Source organism: Cydia splendana, chromosome 9 (assembly GCF_910591565.1).
Source record: "Cydia splendana chromosome 9, ilCydSple1.2, whole genome shotgun sequence".
Classification (NCBI taxonomy): Eukaryota; Metazoa; Arthropoda; class Insecta; order Lepidoptera; family Tortricidae; genus Cydia; species Cydia splendana.
Genome location: NC_085968.1, coordinates 22076111 through 22095228, shown reverse-complemented (window position 1 = coordinate 22095228; position 19118 = coordinate 22076111). Strand labels below are relative to the sequence as shown.

The window sequence follows — 19118 nt, the reverse complement described above, 5'->3', positions numbered from 1 at the left end:
CCACCATCACAAGAATGCATAGATTGTCGAATAGTGAACACGTTATCTACGCCCGTCTCAAACAGGATAGATAGAGTTAGACCAAGAAAAATCTGCAGCGATTTTGATAGCCCACGCAGTGCAAGTGTTATTCTGCCGTCATAATCCCGAGAATTCACAACAAACACCGATAACGAACTCTGCGAAACATGAAGTCATAATTGTCATGTGAAAAATGTCGTTCTGACTTTTTGACTATTTTACTCGTAAGGTTAGGCTACAGGGCAAACCCTTAACCCGATTGTCTTTGTTTTAGGCTCAAATTCTAGCTGACTAAATTGTTCAGAGCCGTTTTTCTCAAATTTTTGATATCATTCTTCGTTTCCAAATTATCGAGCACCAAAATCAAAAATTCGGAAAAAATTGAATTTTATGTTCACTATTTCGACCATAACTTTTTTCGTTTTTGACTTTCTCGAATAATTATTTTTGCACCTTACAGCTCTCGTGATTATGCGTCTTTTGAGCCTTTTTTTAATATCATATCTTCACAACTTTCCGAGATATAAGGGGATCGCACTTTTTCGTGAAATCGGACCCTATACTGGAACGAACGAAAAGACATTTCCAATGTCAAAAACATACGTCGTAATCCCACAAATAAATTTCTTAATGGGCATTCCAGAACCTTAAGCTATAGTATGAATTTTCTGAAATGATTTTTACGCCTAACACCCTAATCTGTTAAACAAAAGCCATTGTTTCTTTTATGCGAGCGGTCGGCTCCCGTGAAGTCCCGTGTTAGGGACTCGGCAAAGCAACAATGTCGTTTAAAAAGTAACTGTATCGTGATAGTATTAGGTCATTACCTATGAAATTGGCGTTTTGTTCGGAGAATTTCAACGAAACACGAATTTCCATACAAATTTTGCGGATATTTTTTTGATGGCTAATTCAAACCAAACAAAATTTTTCCAGTAATTTTTGACACCTTTAAGGTATGTTTTCAATATCTCCATTTCTTGAAAATTGGTACCATTAGAAAAATATAAGTAATTTTAATACTCGAACCGACAGCACATGAAAAGACCTATTTTCAAGGCTTAATTCTGAACACTTAACAATAAAAAATAACAATTAATTGTATGTAAAATCGTTGTTTATTGAGTGCACTGTAGTTTTATTGTAATTGTGTATGTACTTTTGTAAAAAAAAAAAAAACTAGGATCAGACTTATATCTATGAACAAAAACGCCAATTTCATAGGTAAGGACCTAATATTACGTTTCAAATCTATGTAACAGCTCATACGAGATAAAATGTTTTGTTTTGGTCAATGTACGCGACCACCTCAATGTACGCGAACGCTCATATTATTAGAAAGATTTGAAAATCAAAAAGAAAAGAAAATCCATACTATACGTAGACAGGGAGGCAAATTCGAACTTTTTGACTTCAAATTGATATCTAAATGCTGTCATTTTGTTATCATTCGCCCGTGCGTCTCGCTCGCTTCAATGCAGTCATGTACGCGATATGCACGCGCAAATGATAATTAAAAGACATCGCTTTGATATCAAAGTGTATGTTCGAATTGGCCGCAGCGCAGGGTCACTAGCTTTTGAACAAATTTGAACTAAACTAGGCGCGTGTTGAATACTTAACAACTTGGTTCATCAAAAACAGGTTTGCTTGCGGTAAGATGCCAGTAGCCGATTCAGAGGTAACAACTTGTTACAGTTTTGATATTATGTTCCCGGACACTCCTTAATATTTTTTTATCTTTTGCACCTGACTGCGACTTATTTGCCGACCAAAGTCATAAAATTTTTAAAGATTTTTTCGTTTTTGCGAATCAAACATGCAATAGGTAGCTTATTAATCGCTTTATTATTACTTAATTTTACAGTGCATTAGTGTTAGCTGTAATGCTTTGATTTCAATAAATATCAAATTATTAAAAGATTTTCCCCAAATATTTATTTTGAATTGACTTCTAGTTCAATTTTGATCACCTCTCGGACTAAGCGCTATCAATTTTTTAAACATTTTCTCCCTCACGTTTTATTTCAGCTCACAATGCGATCACATCTCCACCGAACGCTTTCAAAAAAATTGCACACGTTCTGCGATCACAGTACGCTCCACGGGGCGTATTACCTGAAGAAAGGAAAAGGCACTGTCGTGCTGTGGGGCATCATCATTGTCGCTGGCTTTGCGCTGTGGGGCGTGCTTGGACACATGATCTATCAGAAGTACAGCTCCGACCCTATCGTCACTGTGGTAAATATTTTGTATTTTAAAAGATTTTATTTAACTTGTAATGTTTATCGTGACAAATCTTGCTAGCTAAATTAGACCCTCTTCCCATTATAAAATTGAGCTGAAACTTCACATACATAAATGTAACTTGGGTGACAATGCAACAGTTCCCTAACATAAGTAGGTATCCCCTTTTCTATACAATTAGTATGGCAACTTGGGTACTTAATTTGGGGCACCGACCGTACCATCGAGCTGACCTCATGATGTATACCGGAGGTGATCATAGGAGCTCTATGATAAAATGAGGCAACCTCATTGTGTTTGGATTTGTTAGAATGGTATCGATATCGATGAGTATAAGTTGACTGTTGAAAGAAAAGTACAGTCGGCTATATGTAAAAGCTTGCATCAAAAATGAAATTTTTGACAATAAAGTTTTCTTGTTTTATTTCTTAGGTGGAGTCCACCTACTACGGGACTGACCAGATTGCCTTTCCTTCATTCATGATTTGCGACCCCTTGCCACTGTATGGACCTAAAACTGGGAACGTATCTAAGATATTGTAGGTGTATAATTTTACGAAATAATCAATCAATCAATCAATCAAAGCATTTATTTTCAGGCTACTAAGGCCCATAGATACATACCTTACAAACTAACATATATATACAATAATAAAAAACTTAAATACTAAAAAATCATTTTCGTGACGCAGTTTTCTGTTGCGGCGTCACTTGCTCTGGTGTAGGATTCGGCAGATTCCCACGGAACCGCCGAAATATCACACCCTTCGGCCAGAAGTCCGTGCTCGCGATGGCTTCCAGCAGCGGCCGCGGCACGCGCACCACAAACGAGCTGAAGTGCACGTAATGTCGCGATCGCAGCTGGAACACTTTCAACTCGTAACGGGTCTTCTTGCGAAGATATTCCACCACATCGTCTGCCGTGGCGGAAACATGCAGGCGCGATACGTATAGCGCCGTATTCGGTAATAATATTTTATACAATCGTGATATTATGGAGAGCTTTTTAGTTGATTTTTTTGAAGAGTTTGAAAATCTTGATTAAGTACAGTAAAACCTGGATAATTGCAATTTCAAGGGACCGGCATTTTTTTGTCAATTAACCAGGTTTTTCATTTAAGCAGGTCGTGCCAATTAACGAGGTTCAAAAATTCGTTGTGTCAATTATAGAGGTTTTCATTAATAGAGGTTGCGTTCTGACAAATTTCTTTTATGGAGGTGCAAATAACCATTGAAAGTAGATTTACAAGCTTACTTTCTGGGTTTCTGGTCTATGACTTGCACTTTTATACTACATTAATTACTACTTTATTTTCTTATTAATCATTTGGGTTTAAAAAAATCCCTTGAATTGTAGAAGAAAGTTTTATTGGAATGTAAAAAGCATACTTTGTTTTTGATTTAATCAAAACTATTTCACCTACCTACCTATTTGGCTGTGATAGATATTAGATACCCAATAAATAAATTGAATTCTGGATGAAGATTTAAAATAAAATGATCATTGCTATTAAAATATTGTTACTGCTGTCTACAACTACATTATTTCAATTACAGAGGTAATCAATAAGTCTCGTTTCAATAATAGAGGTAATAAGAAGAGCTAAAATAACGGATTTTTTTAGCACAGTGTCAATTATAGAGGTCTTAGTTGCGATGTGGTCAATTACAGAGGCAAAATTACGAAAAGCACTAAAATCTAAATTGCAATTATAGAGGTTCCAAACTTTCAATTATAGAGGCATTTTGGTCTCAAGGGACCGGGACCGGACCTTTCGTTGCAATTATTGAGGTTTTCCATTTATCCAGGTGCCAATTAACCAGTGGGCGCAGCACGGTTCCATTTTTATCGTCTATCACTATGCGCGTCCCTTTCGCACTTACATACTTGTTAGAACGTGACAGACATAGTGACAAGGGATAAAAACGCGACCGTGCTACGCCACCAGGTTTCACTGTATATCACTATTTTATAAGTATAATATTTTTTCTACTATACAACCTAAATAATTAAACAAAGTTAGGTAAGTAGGTATCCCTGTATTCCCTGTAAGATAAAAGGACAGAATAAAAGACATCAACAAGTTTATTTTTAATCAAAAACTGCCCGATTCGAACGTTAAGATACGTCAATTAATAGATCTAGAAACGATATGGATTAGATGTGTCAGTGTCGAAAGTGACGTTTTTGTTTGAAGAAACGTCACATTTGACACCGACATATCTAATCCATATCGTTTATAGATCTATTAATTGACGTATCTTAAAGTTTGAATTGGGCCGAAATTATCCTTTGGTTTTGTCCTTTTGACCGCGGCGAGACGTGATTGGTCAAATTCAATATCAGGGTTAGCAAAAGTATCTACCGTAAGGAACCCTAACTTCGCCGTTGGTGCCCAACTTCGCCCAAGTAAAATATTAATTTACAAATGTTACCAAGAAATACATATCCTTTAAACTCTTAACAAATTGAGCTGCGTAAAAATAGTATAAAAGTAAGGAAAATAAAATTCTAAAATTATCTATCATCGCTCCCTTACTTTGCCTTGTCACTTAAACTTAAATTGTAAAATTATACTAAAACTTATTCCAAATCCTAAATGCTGAATTCGCTCATGAATTCCATGATTGAAATTCATAGCGGAATTATGATTTAAAGACTGACTCACGTTAGACCGGGCCGAGTCCGGCCCGGAGATTCCGACGCTTACTTTTCTATGACAGACGACAGGTGATCACGTGATGCTTCCCATAGAAAACGAAGCTCAGGAAGCTCCGGCCCGGACACGGCCCGGTCTAACTTGAGTCATCCTTTAATTAATGCTATTTAGTTAAGGCGAAGGTATGTATTGAAAGCGAACATTGATAACATGCCCGTATTATACTCAAGCGAAGGGTACTAGATTATTTACACACTCACTGACCGAAAACAAACTTATCTAGGCCGTATCTGATTGAATACGAGAACGATCCGTCTTTGGCAAACACCCACAGGCAAGGATATGAAGGTTCAATACGGGTATAAATAAGGGTAATAGGTACCGGTATTACATACATTGTGAATGGGTCATTCACACACACACACATTAGGGTGGTTAAAAAAACATTTTTTATTATTTTCCGACGGGGCAATCCTTATTTTGTTACGGCTTATTATTAACCGGGCAACTAAAATATTAAACAGGAACTTTCACTGGGCGTATAATAATATTATTTGGCTGTGCATTAATATTTTAGCGCCAATAAATTTATATTAGCCTCAAATTTAAGCATCATATTATTAAAAAAACTGGCAGCAAAATCAAGCCACCCAAAAAAAAAATAGGGAACTAGAATTAAAAGGGATATTTACATATACAGAATACCTAAGATACAGATACATATAAATATACAAATTTAAGCTTTAATTTCTCCATTTTTAAATAATTTAAACATATGCATACCTAGTGCTTTAAATTGACAAATTTCCTAATAAATCCACAAAACATCACAAAGGATGATGTTCCGCTCCCATACAAATTTGGCCCAACACTCGCTAAACATAGGTGGTATATTGTTAGGTTCCAAACATGAAATGAAAGTCCCGACAGTTATTAGAAATGCACGGACACTTCATAGAACATTATTAAAGCGGAATTTCTCTACGATTTTGAGGTTAGGAGTTCTGTCTTGTATCGGGCCATATTAAATATTATTATGCCTTATTACAAGGAAATAAGGTGCCGTAAATAGTGTAAACATATCGATGATATTGGGCATTTAAAGGCTGTCAAGGAACAAAAATCGAATGAGTTGGTATTAGGTTAATACATTTTTTTAAAATAAAATAATATATTTAATACGACTTCCTTAAATGAATAAGACATAGCATGCGAACTGGAATAGACTATAACAACTAGAGCTGTTTTATAGTAGAAATTGTTATAGCATCAAATGTAAAACCAATCACTTAAGTAAACATATATTATTTTATACTTCAATTCCAGAGAGAGAAGAAATACAGTAACAATCACAGGATTGTTATATTATAATGAATTCGATAAGTAACTCATTCCAAAGAATAATTTTTCAATGACAAATGTTTGCCTAAAAGGTTTATCATAAAGGTAATAAAAAAAAAAGTTAGATATATATTTTTCCCTTTATTTTAATGTATTTTTAAGTTTTAACCGATTTTCGTGTTATTCATACCCTGATAAATAAGGTTTTATTAAAAAAGTTAATCAATTTTAAAGAAGTAAAAAACTACTCCAGTGGGAAAAGCCGGTGAAAGCTAATTGTAAATTGGTGCTCTAAGTGCTCTTCTAGATTTCATACAATACTATCAAATAAATATGTAATAATTAATATGAAAACACAATCCATAGCGACTCTATTCGTTCCATATTCGTTCGCTATTCACTTTTGACGTAAGTCATTTGGGTATGTTACAATTAAAGTAATTGCAATAAAAAGTTTTTACTGTATCGCAGTTATTTTTGCAATTTTGATACTTAGTGCTTAAAAAAGTACCTATGTCGTTAGTGGTATGAATGTTTTTCTTTGAAGTGAGCGTTATAAGCATCAACAGGAACATCGTAGAAAAGTATTTTGCAGCCATACTTTTTTGTTTGGCTCTGGACATCCATTTATGAAATGTCATTGATTCTATGTAATGGCGTGAGATGTGTTGATTTGGTTTAATTACTCTTTAACTTATTTTCTTTACTAAAAAGTGTCCGTTGGAATCTAATATAATATATGTATGAGATTGTAAGAAATATGATTAAATTTATCGTATATATAGCATACTTATCGAATCGTAGGTCAAATTCGGCATGATCCTTTATTTACCTATACTTATAGTCAGTACCTATACTTATAGTCGAAATTCCTAATTATGAAACACCTAATGGCCATTATACTGTTTGGTCTTTAAATTTTTAATTACTAATTTCTATAGTTATCACGGTGTTCTGCAAGAGTCAAAAGATAGGTGCGACGACGAGCGAAGCGAGGAGGAGCGTGTTAGGTTGACCGTGTAGTGACCTAACAAAATATTTTTTAAAACAACTTCATTTTTGAATAAATAGATAGCCGTTTTATTTTTAAAATGTGCCTCAAAAATGGTCTCCAATATAATAATTCAGTTACCAAATAAATAGTTGTTACCTGCCTAAAAATAAACAAAAGCTGTAATGGCATTAAAATGTTGTCTCATATTGATATACTTATAGGACCTGTTTTGTTGCCAATCTATCAATTTTAGTACCCATTTCTATTTTTTTAAACTACTCAAATTCGATTAATCAGTTGACCGGTTAAATACGTGCCTTTTGTTACACTTATTATGCTGATAAAATACACCAAGTTTCGTAATTTTATCTCAACTAAGTGCTCAACCACTTTGAAATATACGTACATTTTGTCAACATAATAAGTGTAACAAAATGAGGGGGTGCCGCTTGTTCTAGCTAGAGTTTAAATTTTTTCCCATACAAACGTGAACCAACCTAACACATACACACACACACACACACACACACACACACACACACACACACACACACACACACACACACACACACACACACACACACACACACACACACACACACACACACCACATATGACTACCTCGAGTACCTCGTTTTTTTAGCATAAGTAAAAGGGTACACAATCTTGAAAATCGCTTATGAAAAAAAAGTTTCAGCAAATATAATATACATATAATATAAAACACTTATATGTTGATGTTGTTACAGTGAAACCTGGTTAAGTGGGACCTGGATAAGTGAGAAACCTCTATAGCTGGGACTCATGGTGCGGTCCCGACACTTTAGCACTGAATTACCTCTATTAGTGATATAAAACGAACCTCTATAACTGGGATTAGTTGTTGTGATTTTATAGTCACATTTACATCTATAATTGAGACAGAGAGTGTATTTTACCTACTGAGACTATATTTATAAGATTACATTTTCCTAATTGCTTTTCAAGAATTTTATAGGAATTGACCTCTGTATCTGAGATAACGTCAATCTATGACCTCTCTAACTTGGACTTTATTGATCAATTTCCGTCTTCTTACTAACTCTTGGTCTATCCACAAATTCTGCATTTGCTTAATTGTGTCTAAACGACTTCAAGTTTCATTTAGTTACTTTATGTAGTTAAAACTATCGAAACGAAAGCTGAAATCTTGCTAAGTAACACGAATAAACAAATTTTCATTTAATAAATGTCTAAGACGCAATGAAGTCCGTATCAAATTTAATTGAAAAAAAATATCCTTTGGAGAATCATTCAAAATAAATTCAAAGAAATATTTAACTGACATAAAAATGTTGTCCCTGACAAGGACTATTTTACCTTATTTATTTATGAAGATAATTACAAAATACCTTATTAACCACCTCTATAACTGAAATATCCTCTATTCTCACCTCTATTAATGGGACCCTCTGTAAATGAGACAGAAATTTATTTGTACCTGGCTAACTGAGAGCCTGGGTAAGTGGAATACTCTTTAAGTGAGACAAATCTGCTCGTCCCTTGAAGTCTCATTTATCCAGGATTCACTGTATTAGCATAGTTATAGCTGTTGGTTCTCCATGTAAATAAAATAAATAAATATAGCTAGGATATATATTTACATTATTTTGGTATCATAAGTAATAATTACTATTTTTGTAAAAGCTCCGCTAGGTGTCGCGGTGGCACGGAGCGGGAGAGCGGGTAAACGGAAAAATAGTATGGCTGGTTTTAGTGTCACGCGGACCGTCCGTGCGGATCGATCCGCACCGGACCAATATGTATTAAGTTCAGGGAATCAGGGAGCGTTATAGAGTAAAGCTGACTGACGGGTCCGCGCGGACGGTCATTGACAGCTTTCTCATACAATTTGGCGGTGCGGAGCAATCCGCACGGACAGTCCGCGTGACACTAAAACCAGCCTTAAGTTCAGGGAGTTAAGTTCGTTCATTGTATGAGAGCGTCCGCGCGGACCCATAAGCTTTACTCTATAAAGCTCCCTGAACTTAATACATATTGGTCGGGTGCGGAGCGATCCGCACGGACGGTCCGCTTGACACTAACCAGCCCAGAGCTGACTGGTGCGGACGCGTGCGACAGATTTCACCTACAATAACGCCAGCTAGCGGATGCCCTAATAGATAATACCTAATTGTTTTAGATACAGCCGAGGTTATGGTGCCAGTGAGATAAACGACTATTTTGACAGTTTTATTGACATTCTTCATGTTCCTTATACGCCGCCAATGCATGTCCTGAAAATGCACCGTCTCATGCAAGATCTGGGCTTTACTCTGGAAATATTACTTCAAATGGTAAAAATCTTTTACATTTGACGGTCTCCTAGCCTAGTCGGTAGTGACTCTGCCTACGAAGCAGTCCGGGGTTCGAATTCTGTAAATTATTTACTTTTGTAACAGTACCTATATTCCAATTCTCAACAGCTGTATTTAGGAGACACGGTATCACAGTTACCGGTGGGTACTGTTTCTCCTGAATACAGCTTTTCGTATTTTCCTAATCTAACCTAACCTAACCTAACCTTTCGTTTTGGTATAGTATAGTCACGAGGCCGTTAGGGGCCGTTATGCAGCTCAAAGGTGGTCACGGTTTGTCATTTGTAGTGTGCCTCTTTTGCACTCATGAAATGTTCATATGAGTACGTGATGGCTTCCCTTTTCCACACACTTCAATTATCTTTAAGTGTAAGCGTCTCATTCTATATCTGTCTTTAAAACTAAAGTAGGGACGCTAGGCACGAAGAATTTCGTGCATTGACCCGCCTGTTCCTATCTCTATAGCAAGCGCATAATTATATTTCTAGCCCGCTCATGATGCCGGAGGTCAATGCCACTGTGCCAGCGGGACAACAATATAATTATGCGCGTGCGATAGAGATAGAAACAGGTGGATCAGTGAACGAAATTCTTCGAGCTTAGCGTCCTAACTTTAACATCTGTTGACAGTTCAAGAAGCCATGTGACGTGACGTTGGTGAAATGCCGATGGTGGTCGATGGAGTTCAAGTGTTCGGAGATGTTCCTCGAGGTGCTCACCGTCGTCGGCAATTGCTGTCAATTTGACATCGCTCATTTCAAGTAAGTTCAGATATTCTTTAAAACCAACATCTGTCGACAGTTCAAGAAACCGGGCCATGACGACGTGGCGTTGTCTTCACCAGTCGTCGATGTTGAGATGAATACCGCCAGGCTAAAGTGGGACTAGACTGGACTTGTCTGCCGGTTTAATGATGGTGGGCCAAAGTAGTCACTAGATGGCAACAAAAATTAATAAAGGTCTCTGCCCACTACACCGTATCATACCATGATCGTGCTGTGAACATATCCGTGCCCTCGTCCATATACCGTGTCCACGTTGTTTTATATCCGTACATAACGGGTTTAGTGCCCGTAGTAACCGCGTATCATCCCCATAGCATCCGCCTATCCCCGTAGCATCCGCGTTTTATCCCCTTAGTACCCACGTTTTATTCGAGAGAGCAAGACTCGTCAGATAGAGCGAGTGAATAGTTATCAGTCTAGCAAGAGCGAGTAAGAAATATGGCAACGCGTTTAAGTATAACGGGCTTAGAACGGTCACCATAAGCGGTTATAACCCGTATGCTCACTTATGCACGGAGCGTTTCGGCACCAGCAAAATATCTTCGCCGAAAATTTTTGGCGGTCCGCGACGGGTATGGCCGGTGACGGAACGAGCTAGTGGACAATCATAGTCTCATACTTTTTAGTACAAATAATTAATTTTTGCCTGACACGTTCCTACTACGGTCATGGTATGATACGGTGTAGTGGGCAGAGACCTTTAATCGTAAGAAGCAAACGAAGGGGCATCAAATCGTGTGAAAATATTATTCAGAGAGGAAAATGGGGACTATTATGTTTGTATGGAGCAGTGGTCATCTTCTATCCTCTTTATCGATGAACTAAGTTTGACTTTTTCCAGACGTTTCGCTCCCACTAACACAAAGTTTGTACCCGGTAACACAATTTCCCAAGGACTCGAGCTTACAGTAAACGGTGTCAAAGAATATGCAAATGGAACTGTACGCGATGGAGCAGTGTCGGTAAGTGCTAGTATATACTTATTACTCCCAGCCTATAATTTATACGTCTCACTAAACCACGGACATTAAACCTATCAAATCAAATATCATTTATTTTCAGATAACGAAACTAAAGCCCATACATAGACCTTACAAATTAACATAGGTACATACAATAATTATAGTAAAACTAAAAGTAATTTTGGCGACACAGTTTTCCGTTGCATCACCTTTGTCTCATGTCCTTGTATAACAGGTGTATCTCGTAAATCTGAACCTCGACTAGGCCGCAATAAAATAAATGAAATAAATTGCTATTCCCTTACATTCAAAAACCTCCAAAACTTGAAATGTTTATCCTCATTTAGACGAAGTTGGACGAAGTATAATCAACGACTCCCTTCAACGATTGTCCAGTACAATTTTTACCTCTACAACTCGAAATTTGATTAAAAGTATAACTCGAAAAACGAAATTTGACCTCTCTATAACTCGAAAAAATAGACGTATTGTTTTATCACCTCTATATTCGAGATATAGGTCCTTACTAGCAAGCCTCTGTAACTCGAACAAGACAATAAGACTGTACACGTTTGTATAATGACCTCTCTCATCAATATTTCATGCGTTTTACCTCTGTAATTCTAAACTTCTTTAAGACGAACCATGACCTATAAGGACTTCCCTAAAGGGGCCCACAGATTACCAGTTCGCCAGGTTTGTACACTAAAACCGCATTCGATTCAGTTTGAAATTTAATAATGTGTAACGTTGGAAACTGCCCTGAGGGGTAAATAAATGTCACCCATCAAACGTATCTATTAAAACCAATATGCTTATCCTTATATCACCGTGTACACAGTAAACAGTAATTAAACCATTAATTAATATCCCAAATCTGTTTTAACCGCTCGGGTTGTAGGTATATTAATTAACCATGTTTTATGATAAAACATGGATAATTAATAACACTTTTATCTATAGGCCTTTTCGATTTTATGCGTAAATTGACGGTTTGGTGGTATGAACAAAATTTATTTAACATTAATGTGAAATTCAAAAACGCTATATAATATTATAATTTAACTTATTATTTAAAGCCTCTCTTCTGTTTTATTTTCAGATGTTCATTTTCGACCCTAACAACAAGGCCACCGTGATAGACAGCCCCATATCCCTTGCTTCAACCAGCTATTTTGAAGTGGAAATCGAGATCTTTGCCATCGATTCCTCTCCAGAGGTCAAAGCCCTGCCTCTGAAAACCAGGAAATGCTCCTTAAGTACAGTAAGTAGGGAAACACGCCCATGCTACGTGACCCTTTATTAAAAAATATTACCCCGGCTTCCCCTGTATATTCCCCTTGGTGACAGCCCCTAGTACATTCCAAGACACCCTCTAGTTTTCACGTAATATTGAAACATAATGGCTTTAAATATTTTATTGCAAACTGAATTTCCTTACTTTACGGGGGCCTCTTGGTAGTCCGACAAGAAAAAGTAGAAAATTATTGAGGGCGCCCCTTCCTCCGTAACTGTCACATTTTTGACGTAAAATGCTTAAACATGGCAACAATTTAGTATGGAAATTTTTCGTTACATTTTATTTAATTTCTACTATTTTATGTCGTACTATAAGCATCTCTATCCTCTAGTTTTGTGATTAAAAAAATAATTCTAAGAGCAAATACGCAAGACATTGCAACCTATACATATAAATATACACATTAAGATTCGTAACAGTATATTTTATTAAGGACCAAGCCATCGGAGCCAGTGTTTACCAAAAGTGCATTTCAACACTGCTAATGAGAACAATCGCGAATGCGTGCAAATGTCTCCCATTTCTTTGTTCAGGTATGTACTTAATACTTGCTTTATCTTAAGAATATCCTGTTTAATCAATGACTTCTTTTGTTTGTCATAACCTCAGACCCTAAAAAAAGAATAATAAATTCAATCACGTACATTCTGTCAGCATTTATACTATTTACCCCAACTCACTTTACGACTAATATTTGTATATAATGTAAACACTTTTTTCTTTTTGGCTGAGACTTGCGAATTGTATGAAAATTTTGCAAACTGTATAAAACTGTAATAATACTTATGCTAGAGTTTAACTTTGTAATTTTTGGTTTAATTAAGGTATTCTAAAATTAATCTATTTCTGTTAAAAAATATCCTGCATCACTGCACCTTATAAAACAAAGTCCCCCGCCGCGTCTGTCTCGATCAAAGCCAAACGTAGGGGCATGGCTATTGTCATTATACATTAAATTATGTAAAAATATTTTTCATAATGTCAATATCCAGAGAGGAAAATGGGGACTGCGTTTGTATGGAGAAGCGGCCGTCCGCTTTCCTCTTAAGGTAACATTACATTTCTGACCGCAGCTGCACTACTCGTCGATGTTATTGTCAATTTCCATAGTAAAATGAATGACAAGACAATGAATGACAGAAACGTCTCAACAGTAGTGCAGCTGTCGTTGGAAATGGACTGTCACCTTTAATATGGTTCAGTAAGGGGACGGACTGCAAATCAGCGCTGCGCGGTCCATTTGTAACGAAATGGCTGGCGCAGCATATGCTAAGCCCGTTCCTAATTGTTTTTGATTTTTAATATATCGTTGGTCAAACCAAATTTTTCAGTAAATAAGAACAAAAAAACTATACTCATCCTTTTCTTTTGGGTGCTCGTACTAGTGTAAGACAAAGATAGTATGATTCTCTCTGTCTATGCTTGAAATGAGACAGTCCTTTGACAAACTATATTCTGTAATCTCTCTTTTTTTGTGTGTGGCAATAAATGTTTACTTGTTCTTATTCTTATTTTTAGCTGAAGACTTGTCCGTAGAAGACTACCCGACCTGTACTTGGGAGAGATACTTATGTATAGTACCACAACAGGGTAAGTCTCGATATAAGAAGCAACGGACTCCTAGCCTAGTCGGTAGAGTCAGACCAAGAATAGTTTGCAGTGGATTTGATAGCCCACGCAGTGCAAGTGTTATTTTAAACGTCAAACTTCTATGAAATTATGACGTATAAATGACACTTGCATTGCGGGGACTATCAAATCCGCTGCAGACTTTTTTTGGTCCGACTCTAGTGACCCTGCCGACGAAGCAGGACGTCCCAGGTTCGAATCGTAGTAAGGGCATTTATTTGTGAGTTTATCACTAATATTTGTTCCTGAGTTATGGATGTTTTATATACAGTTAGCTTGAACGAGTTTACTGTCGAATTTAAACTCTCGTGAGTCATACTAACACTAAGCTAAATATACAGTTTAACTCACGTATTTAAGTCATACGCTTGACATGTTTCGAAGAGCCTAGGTCTCCTTTTTCAAGCACTAACAGTATTACGAAACTACTACTACTAAGTACTACATGTACTAGCTTTTCGGTGAAAGAAAACATCGTGAGGAAACTTGCATACATCTGCGAAAAATTCAAAGGTGTATGTGAAGTCCCCAATCAGCATTGGGCTAGCGTGGGGACTATAGCCAAAGCCCTCTCGCGCATGAGAGGATGGCTGTGCCTAGCAGTGGGACGTAGGCTGAATTATTATATATTATTAGTATTACGAGTAGCGTTCACGATGGCCGCGCTTGCGTCGGTTCGCCAACACGTGTTGATGCTTCTCAGTATGGTACGAAACATGTCGAGTATACGTGAGTTTTAACATAATTTTACTTTACTTTAACAGAAATCACTTTTGCGGGCATGCACTCCCTCATTCGCATGAACGACTGCTACCAGAGCTGCGACTACGTGGAGTACGACCCGAAAGTGGAGTTCGTACGAAAAATGAAAAAGTAAGTTGGCTCAAGTAGGTACAGGATGTAACAAATATAGTGGGGGTCCGTTTAAAGGCATATTCGGTATAGTGTTCTGATTAGGAAAAAACCGGCCAAGTGCGAGTCGGATCCCGCTTCAAGGGTGCCGTACATTAAGTCCGACTCACGCTTGACTGCACATTTCTAATAGGTTTTCCTGACATGTATAGGTAAAGAACTATTTTGTATTTTTATCAAAATTTTTGACCCAGTAGTTTCGGAGATAAGGGAAAGAGGGGGGGGGGGGGGGGTTGGGTAATTTTCTGGTTAGTTTCTTTAATAATAACTTCTAACCTATTTATTTTAAAATTAAAAAAAATATATATATTTGAAATTCTCAAAATGAGCTGTTTCATTTGACATATAACACGATATAGTTTGGAATACTTTATTTTTTTATTTTCTCATTTACCCACCAAAAGTGGCCCCCATGTTTAAAATTCATTTATTTACGTTACATGTCCGTCTTTGGGTTACTAATGTACATATGTGTACCAAATTTCAACTTAATTGGTCTAGTAGTTACCGAGAAAATACGCTGTGACAGACGGACAGACAGACAGAAGCAAGAGTGATCCTATAAGGGTTCTGTTTTCTCCTTTTGAGGTACAGAACCCTAAAATTAGGAAGAAAATAAATTTATTACGCAAAAAATGCTTGGTCTTTGTACAGAGGGTTGGCGGACTTGGACGACCGATCTGCCCCATACTAAATATTTTTTATTAAGCATCAAAACATTTTTTCTTCTATTACTTTTTCCTAATCAGGCGGCTTAGCACGGTCGCGTTTTTATCCCTTGTCACCATGCCTGTCACGTTCTAACAAGTACGTAAGTGCGAAAGGGACGCGCATAGTGATAGACGATAAAAATGGAACCGTGCTGCGCCCACAGAACACGATACCGAATATGCCTTTACTCGGATCCTCACTATTTTTGTTACCTACATCGTGTATGAGGTCACCCGAATGCGACTTCTTTTTATAATTCAAGAAGATGGATTGGGCTAGAAGCATTTTTGTCACGGACCATGGTATAATAATATACTCCGCCTGGTACTCTCTTCCCGTATTTTCGTGGTCACGTGACTGACACAAGCCTACGTCATCATGCGACAGCACTATATGATAATATGCGATAGCGCTATATAAAGTGGCAATGTTATTGTGACGTAGGCTTGTGTCACTCTGGGAAGATAAGACAATGTTTTATTAGACTCTCGGCCGTATTCGAACAATGAGATACGTCAAATACTAGATATTGAAACGATATGGATTGGATATGTCAGTGTCAAACAACTGTCAAAATTGACCTTTCTTCAAGCAAAAGCGTCACTTTTGACACTTGTTTGACACTGACATATCCAATCCATATCGTTTTAATATCTAGTATTTGACGTATCTCATTGTTCGAATACGGCTGTATGTCACGGAGAGTTTTGCTCACCTCGCTGTCTAAACATTGCCATAGGTGGGGGCAACTGACTTTACACGTTCCATCTTAGGTGTAATTAATTATAAGACGTGGCATTTATCCCATGGTCACATTTGCCTCGGGTGACCTTACACATTAGTATCTTAATTATTAATTTTAGAGAATTCACATTACATTAGGTCAAATTGTGTAAAAATATGCTATTTATTATCCAGAGCGGAAAATGGGGACTATACATTTGTATGGAAAGGCGTTCTCGTATGGTCGTCCACTTTCGTATTAAACTTTTTTGGTTTTGGTTCCAGTGCCAAGAACACAAACTACACCAAACTAGGTGTCCACTACGCATCTAGGACCTGCATGAAGTACAGGAGACAGATCATCTACACCTGGGACCAGATGTTAGGTAAAAATCTGTGGACCTAGTGAAAAAGGGTACAAGATTCGCGCAGCTTAGATGTAAAAGGGGATATCATCATCATCCTGTCCTGGCCGGTTTCGGCCTCGGCGACTGAGTATGTACTGGCTAGTGAGAGCGACGATTGTGAGCTCTCTGGTGATTGACGTAGCCTATGTTTGTAGTAAATGTATGTCGACACTCACCGCAGGTCAGCACCTCTCCGACAAAATTGTAGTTTATGACCGCAGGCGCAGGTGGGCGGGCCTTTAACTTGTCACGCTTCGCATCGAGTTCCACTCGCCTCTGCTCTTCAAAGGCTTGCACTTTTGTACTCACTGTATTACACCTGCGCTGCCCGAGCCTTGTGCCCATATTCACTAGGGCCACAGAAATATTCCTTCATCATAAACTAGCTCCGCTCTTATCGGTGAAGCAATCTCCATTATATTTCATTACTTGGAGCATAGCCGAGATGACAATAGTCACTTGTTCTTTGTCGGTCCCTCATTACTGAGGATCGTGACCACTTGGTTTTGCAGCTCCTTTGATTTGTCTCCCTCGGCCTCGATCTCCTGTAGCCCTCGCCGCTTTTCAGCATTTTCAACTTTTAACTTGCCTTTTAACTCTCTGCAACTGAGGTAAGCTTCTTCTAATCATTACACTGAGGAGTAGTAATTATTTTTTAATAATGATTTATTATTATTTAATAGTAATATATAGAACAGGTAAAGGTGAACTTGAGGGAATAAAAGTCATGGATCAGTAAAAACAACGAAAATGATACGCCGCTAAATGGCGACGTCGTAACAGCCGATAGGTATTACTTGTCGTGTCTGTCAGACGGTAACATCAGCGGCAGGGAGTTAAATAATGGTTTTCTAATTAAGTACATTAAATTTAAATTTGATATGGCTTAATTTGTTCACAGCTAACCTCGGTGGAATATTTGGCCTCTGCCTGGGCGGCTCATTTATAAGTCTCATAGAAATTGTATGGTTCCTCGTAGACGTCCTCGTTACCACAATTAACAGTTACAAAGCAAAAAAAAAAGAAAGTCATACTTGTTAACAAAGAAGATAACGGCAGGAACGAAAATGGCTATTATACCTTTACAAATTAATTTACTCGTCGGCACTTCAAGACGATGGTGGACGACCGTTTATTCCCAGTAGTCCCCATTTTCCTTTCTGGAAATTGACATTACGCAAAATATTTTTCCACAATTGGTTATACTTACCAAAGTTATGCCCTTCGTTTGATTTTTTATTATTCACAATTATAAAACTTACGAGCGAAAATCATTTTATAGAAACAATAAATAACAAACGAAGGGGAATACCGGCATAGCTACTTTACATCAAATTGTGTAAAAATGTTTTCTTTGATGTTGATGTACAAAAAGGAATATGGGGACTACATGTGTATGGAAAGGCGTCACGCGTGTTGCGGATTTACATCAATATATCGGCACTACTTTGAATAAATCTCGTCTAAAACCTAACTCTTATGCATCCCGTACATAGATACCACATTTTTCTTTTCATTGACAGAACAAGGTACGAGTTTTCTTCAAAATAGTGCCAATATGTACCTCTCGCGTCGTCTCTATGACAGTTCAAGTCTGTTTTGGTCGGGCTTAAGGTAAAAAATAATAATTTAAGAAATATGTTTTTACAAGGTTTTATTTTAACTCAAGCTAATTCATAATTATTTTAAATGATTACGGATAGTCAAATTATTTCTAACAATGTGTTTGTGTTTGTTTTAATTAGAATAGTAAGTCATAATAAAAAGTAATGGATTATCCCTTGGCTTTTTATTTTTTGTCACACCTTACGTAAGTAATTAAAAATAGACCCCGATTTAGATTTCACTTGTTACGGTTTTGATTTTATTTTTATACGACCTTGAAGATCGCTCACGCTGATTGGTGCATGCGAAATGGAGTGAAAGTCTTGCGTGAGATAAGCGCCAATCACCAATAATTCCCTTAGGTACCGGGAACCGAACCCAGGACCTTTGGCTTCATAGGCAAGGTCACAACAGACTAGGCCAAACCAGTCGTAATTTGTCAGTTTAAAAAAGCGGCCAATGTG

The 19118-nt window shown here is 37.3% G+C and overlaps 1 protein-coding gene and 1 long non-coding RNA gene across 2 annotated transcripts; both read left to right on the top strand.

Annotated features, from left to right (window-relative positions):
* Positions 1 to 2041: 2041 nt before the first annotated feature.
* LOC134793859 (uncharacterized) lies at positions 2042 to 9551 on the top strand. Its single transcript, XR_010144596.1, has 3 exons — positions 2042 to 2262; positions 2701 to 2807; positions 9446 to 9551. It is a non-coding gene; the product is annotated as an uncharacterized LOC134793859 (long non-coding RNA).
* A 690-nt stretch (positions 9552 to 10241) lies between these two features.
* Positions 10242 to 18090, top strand: LOC134793914 (uncharacterized). Its single transcript, XM_063765628.1, has 8 exons — positions 10242 to 10381; positions 11247 to 11367; positions 12470 to 12631; positions 13101 to 13200; positions 14186 to 14257; positions 15061 to 15169; positions 16928 to 17028; positions 17951 to 18090. The coding sequence occupies exons 1-8, from the start codon at positions 10299 to 10301 to the stop codon at positions 18088 to 18090; spliced, it is 888 nt and encodes a 295-aa protein (XP_063621698.1). The 5' UTR covers positions 10242 to 10298.
* The last annotated feature ends 1028 nt before the right edge of the window (positions 18091 to 19118 follow it).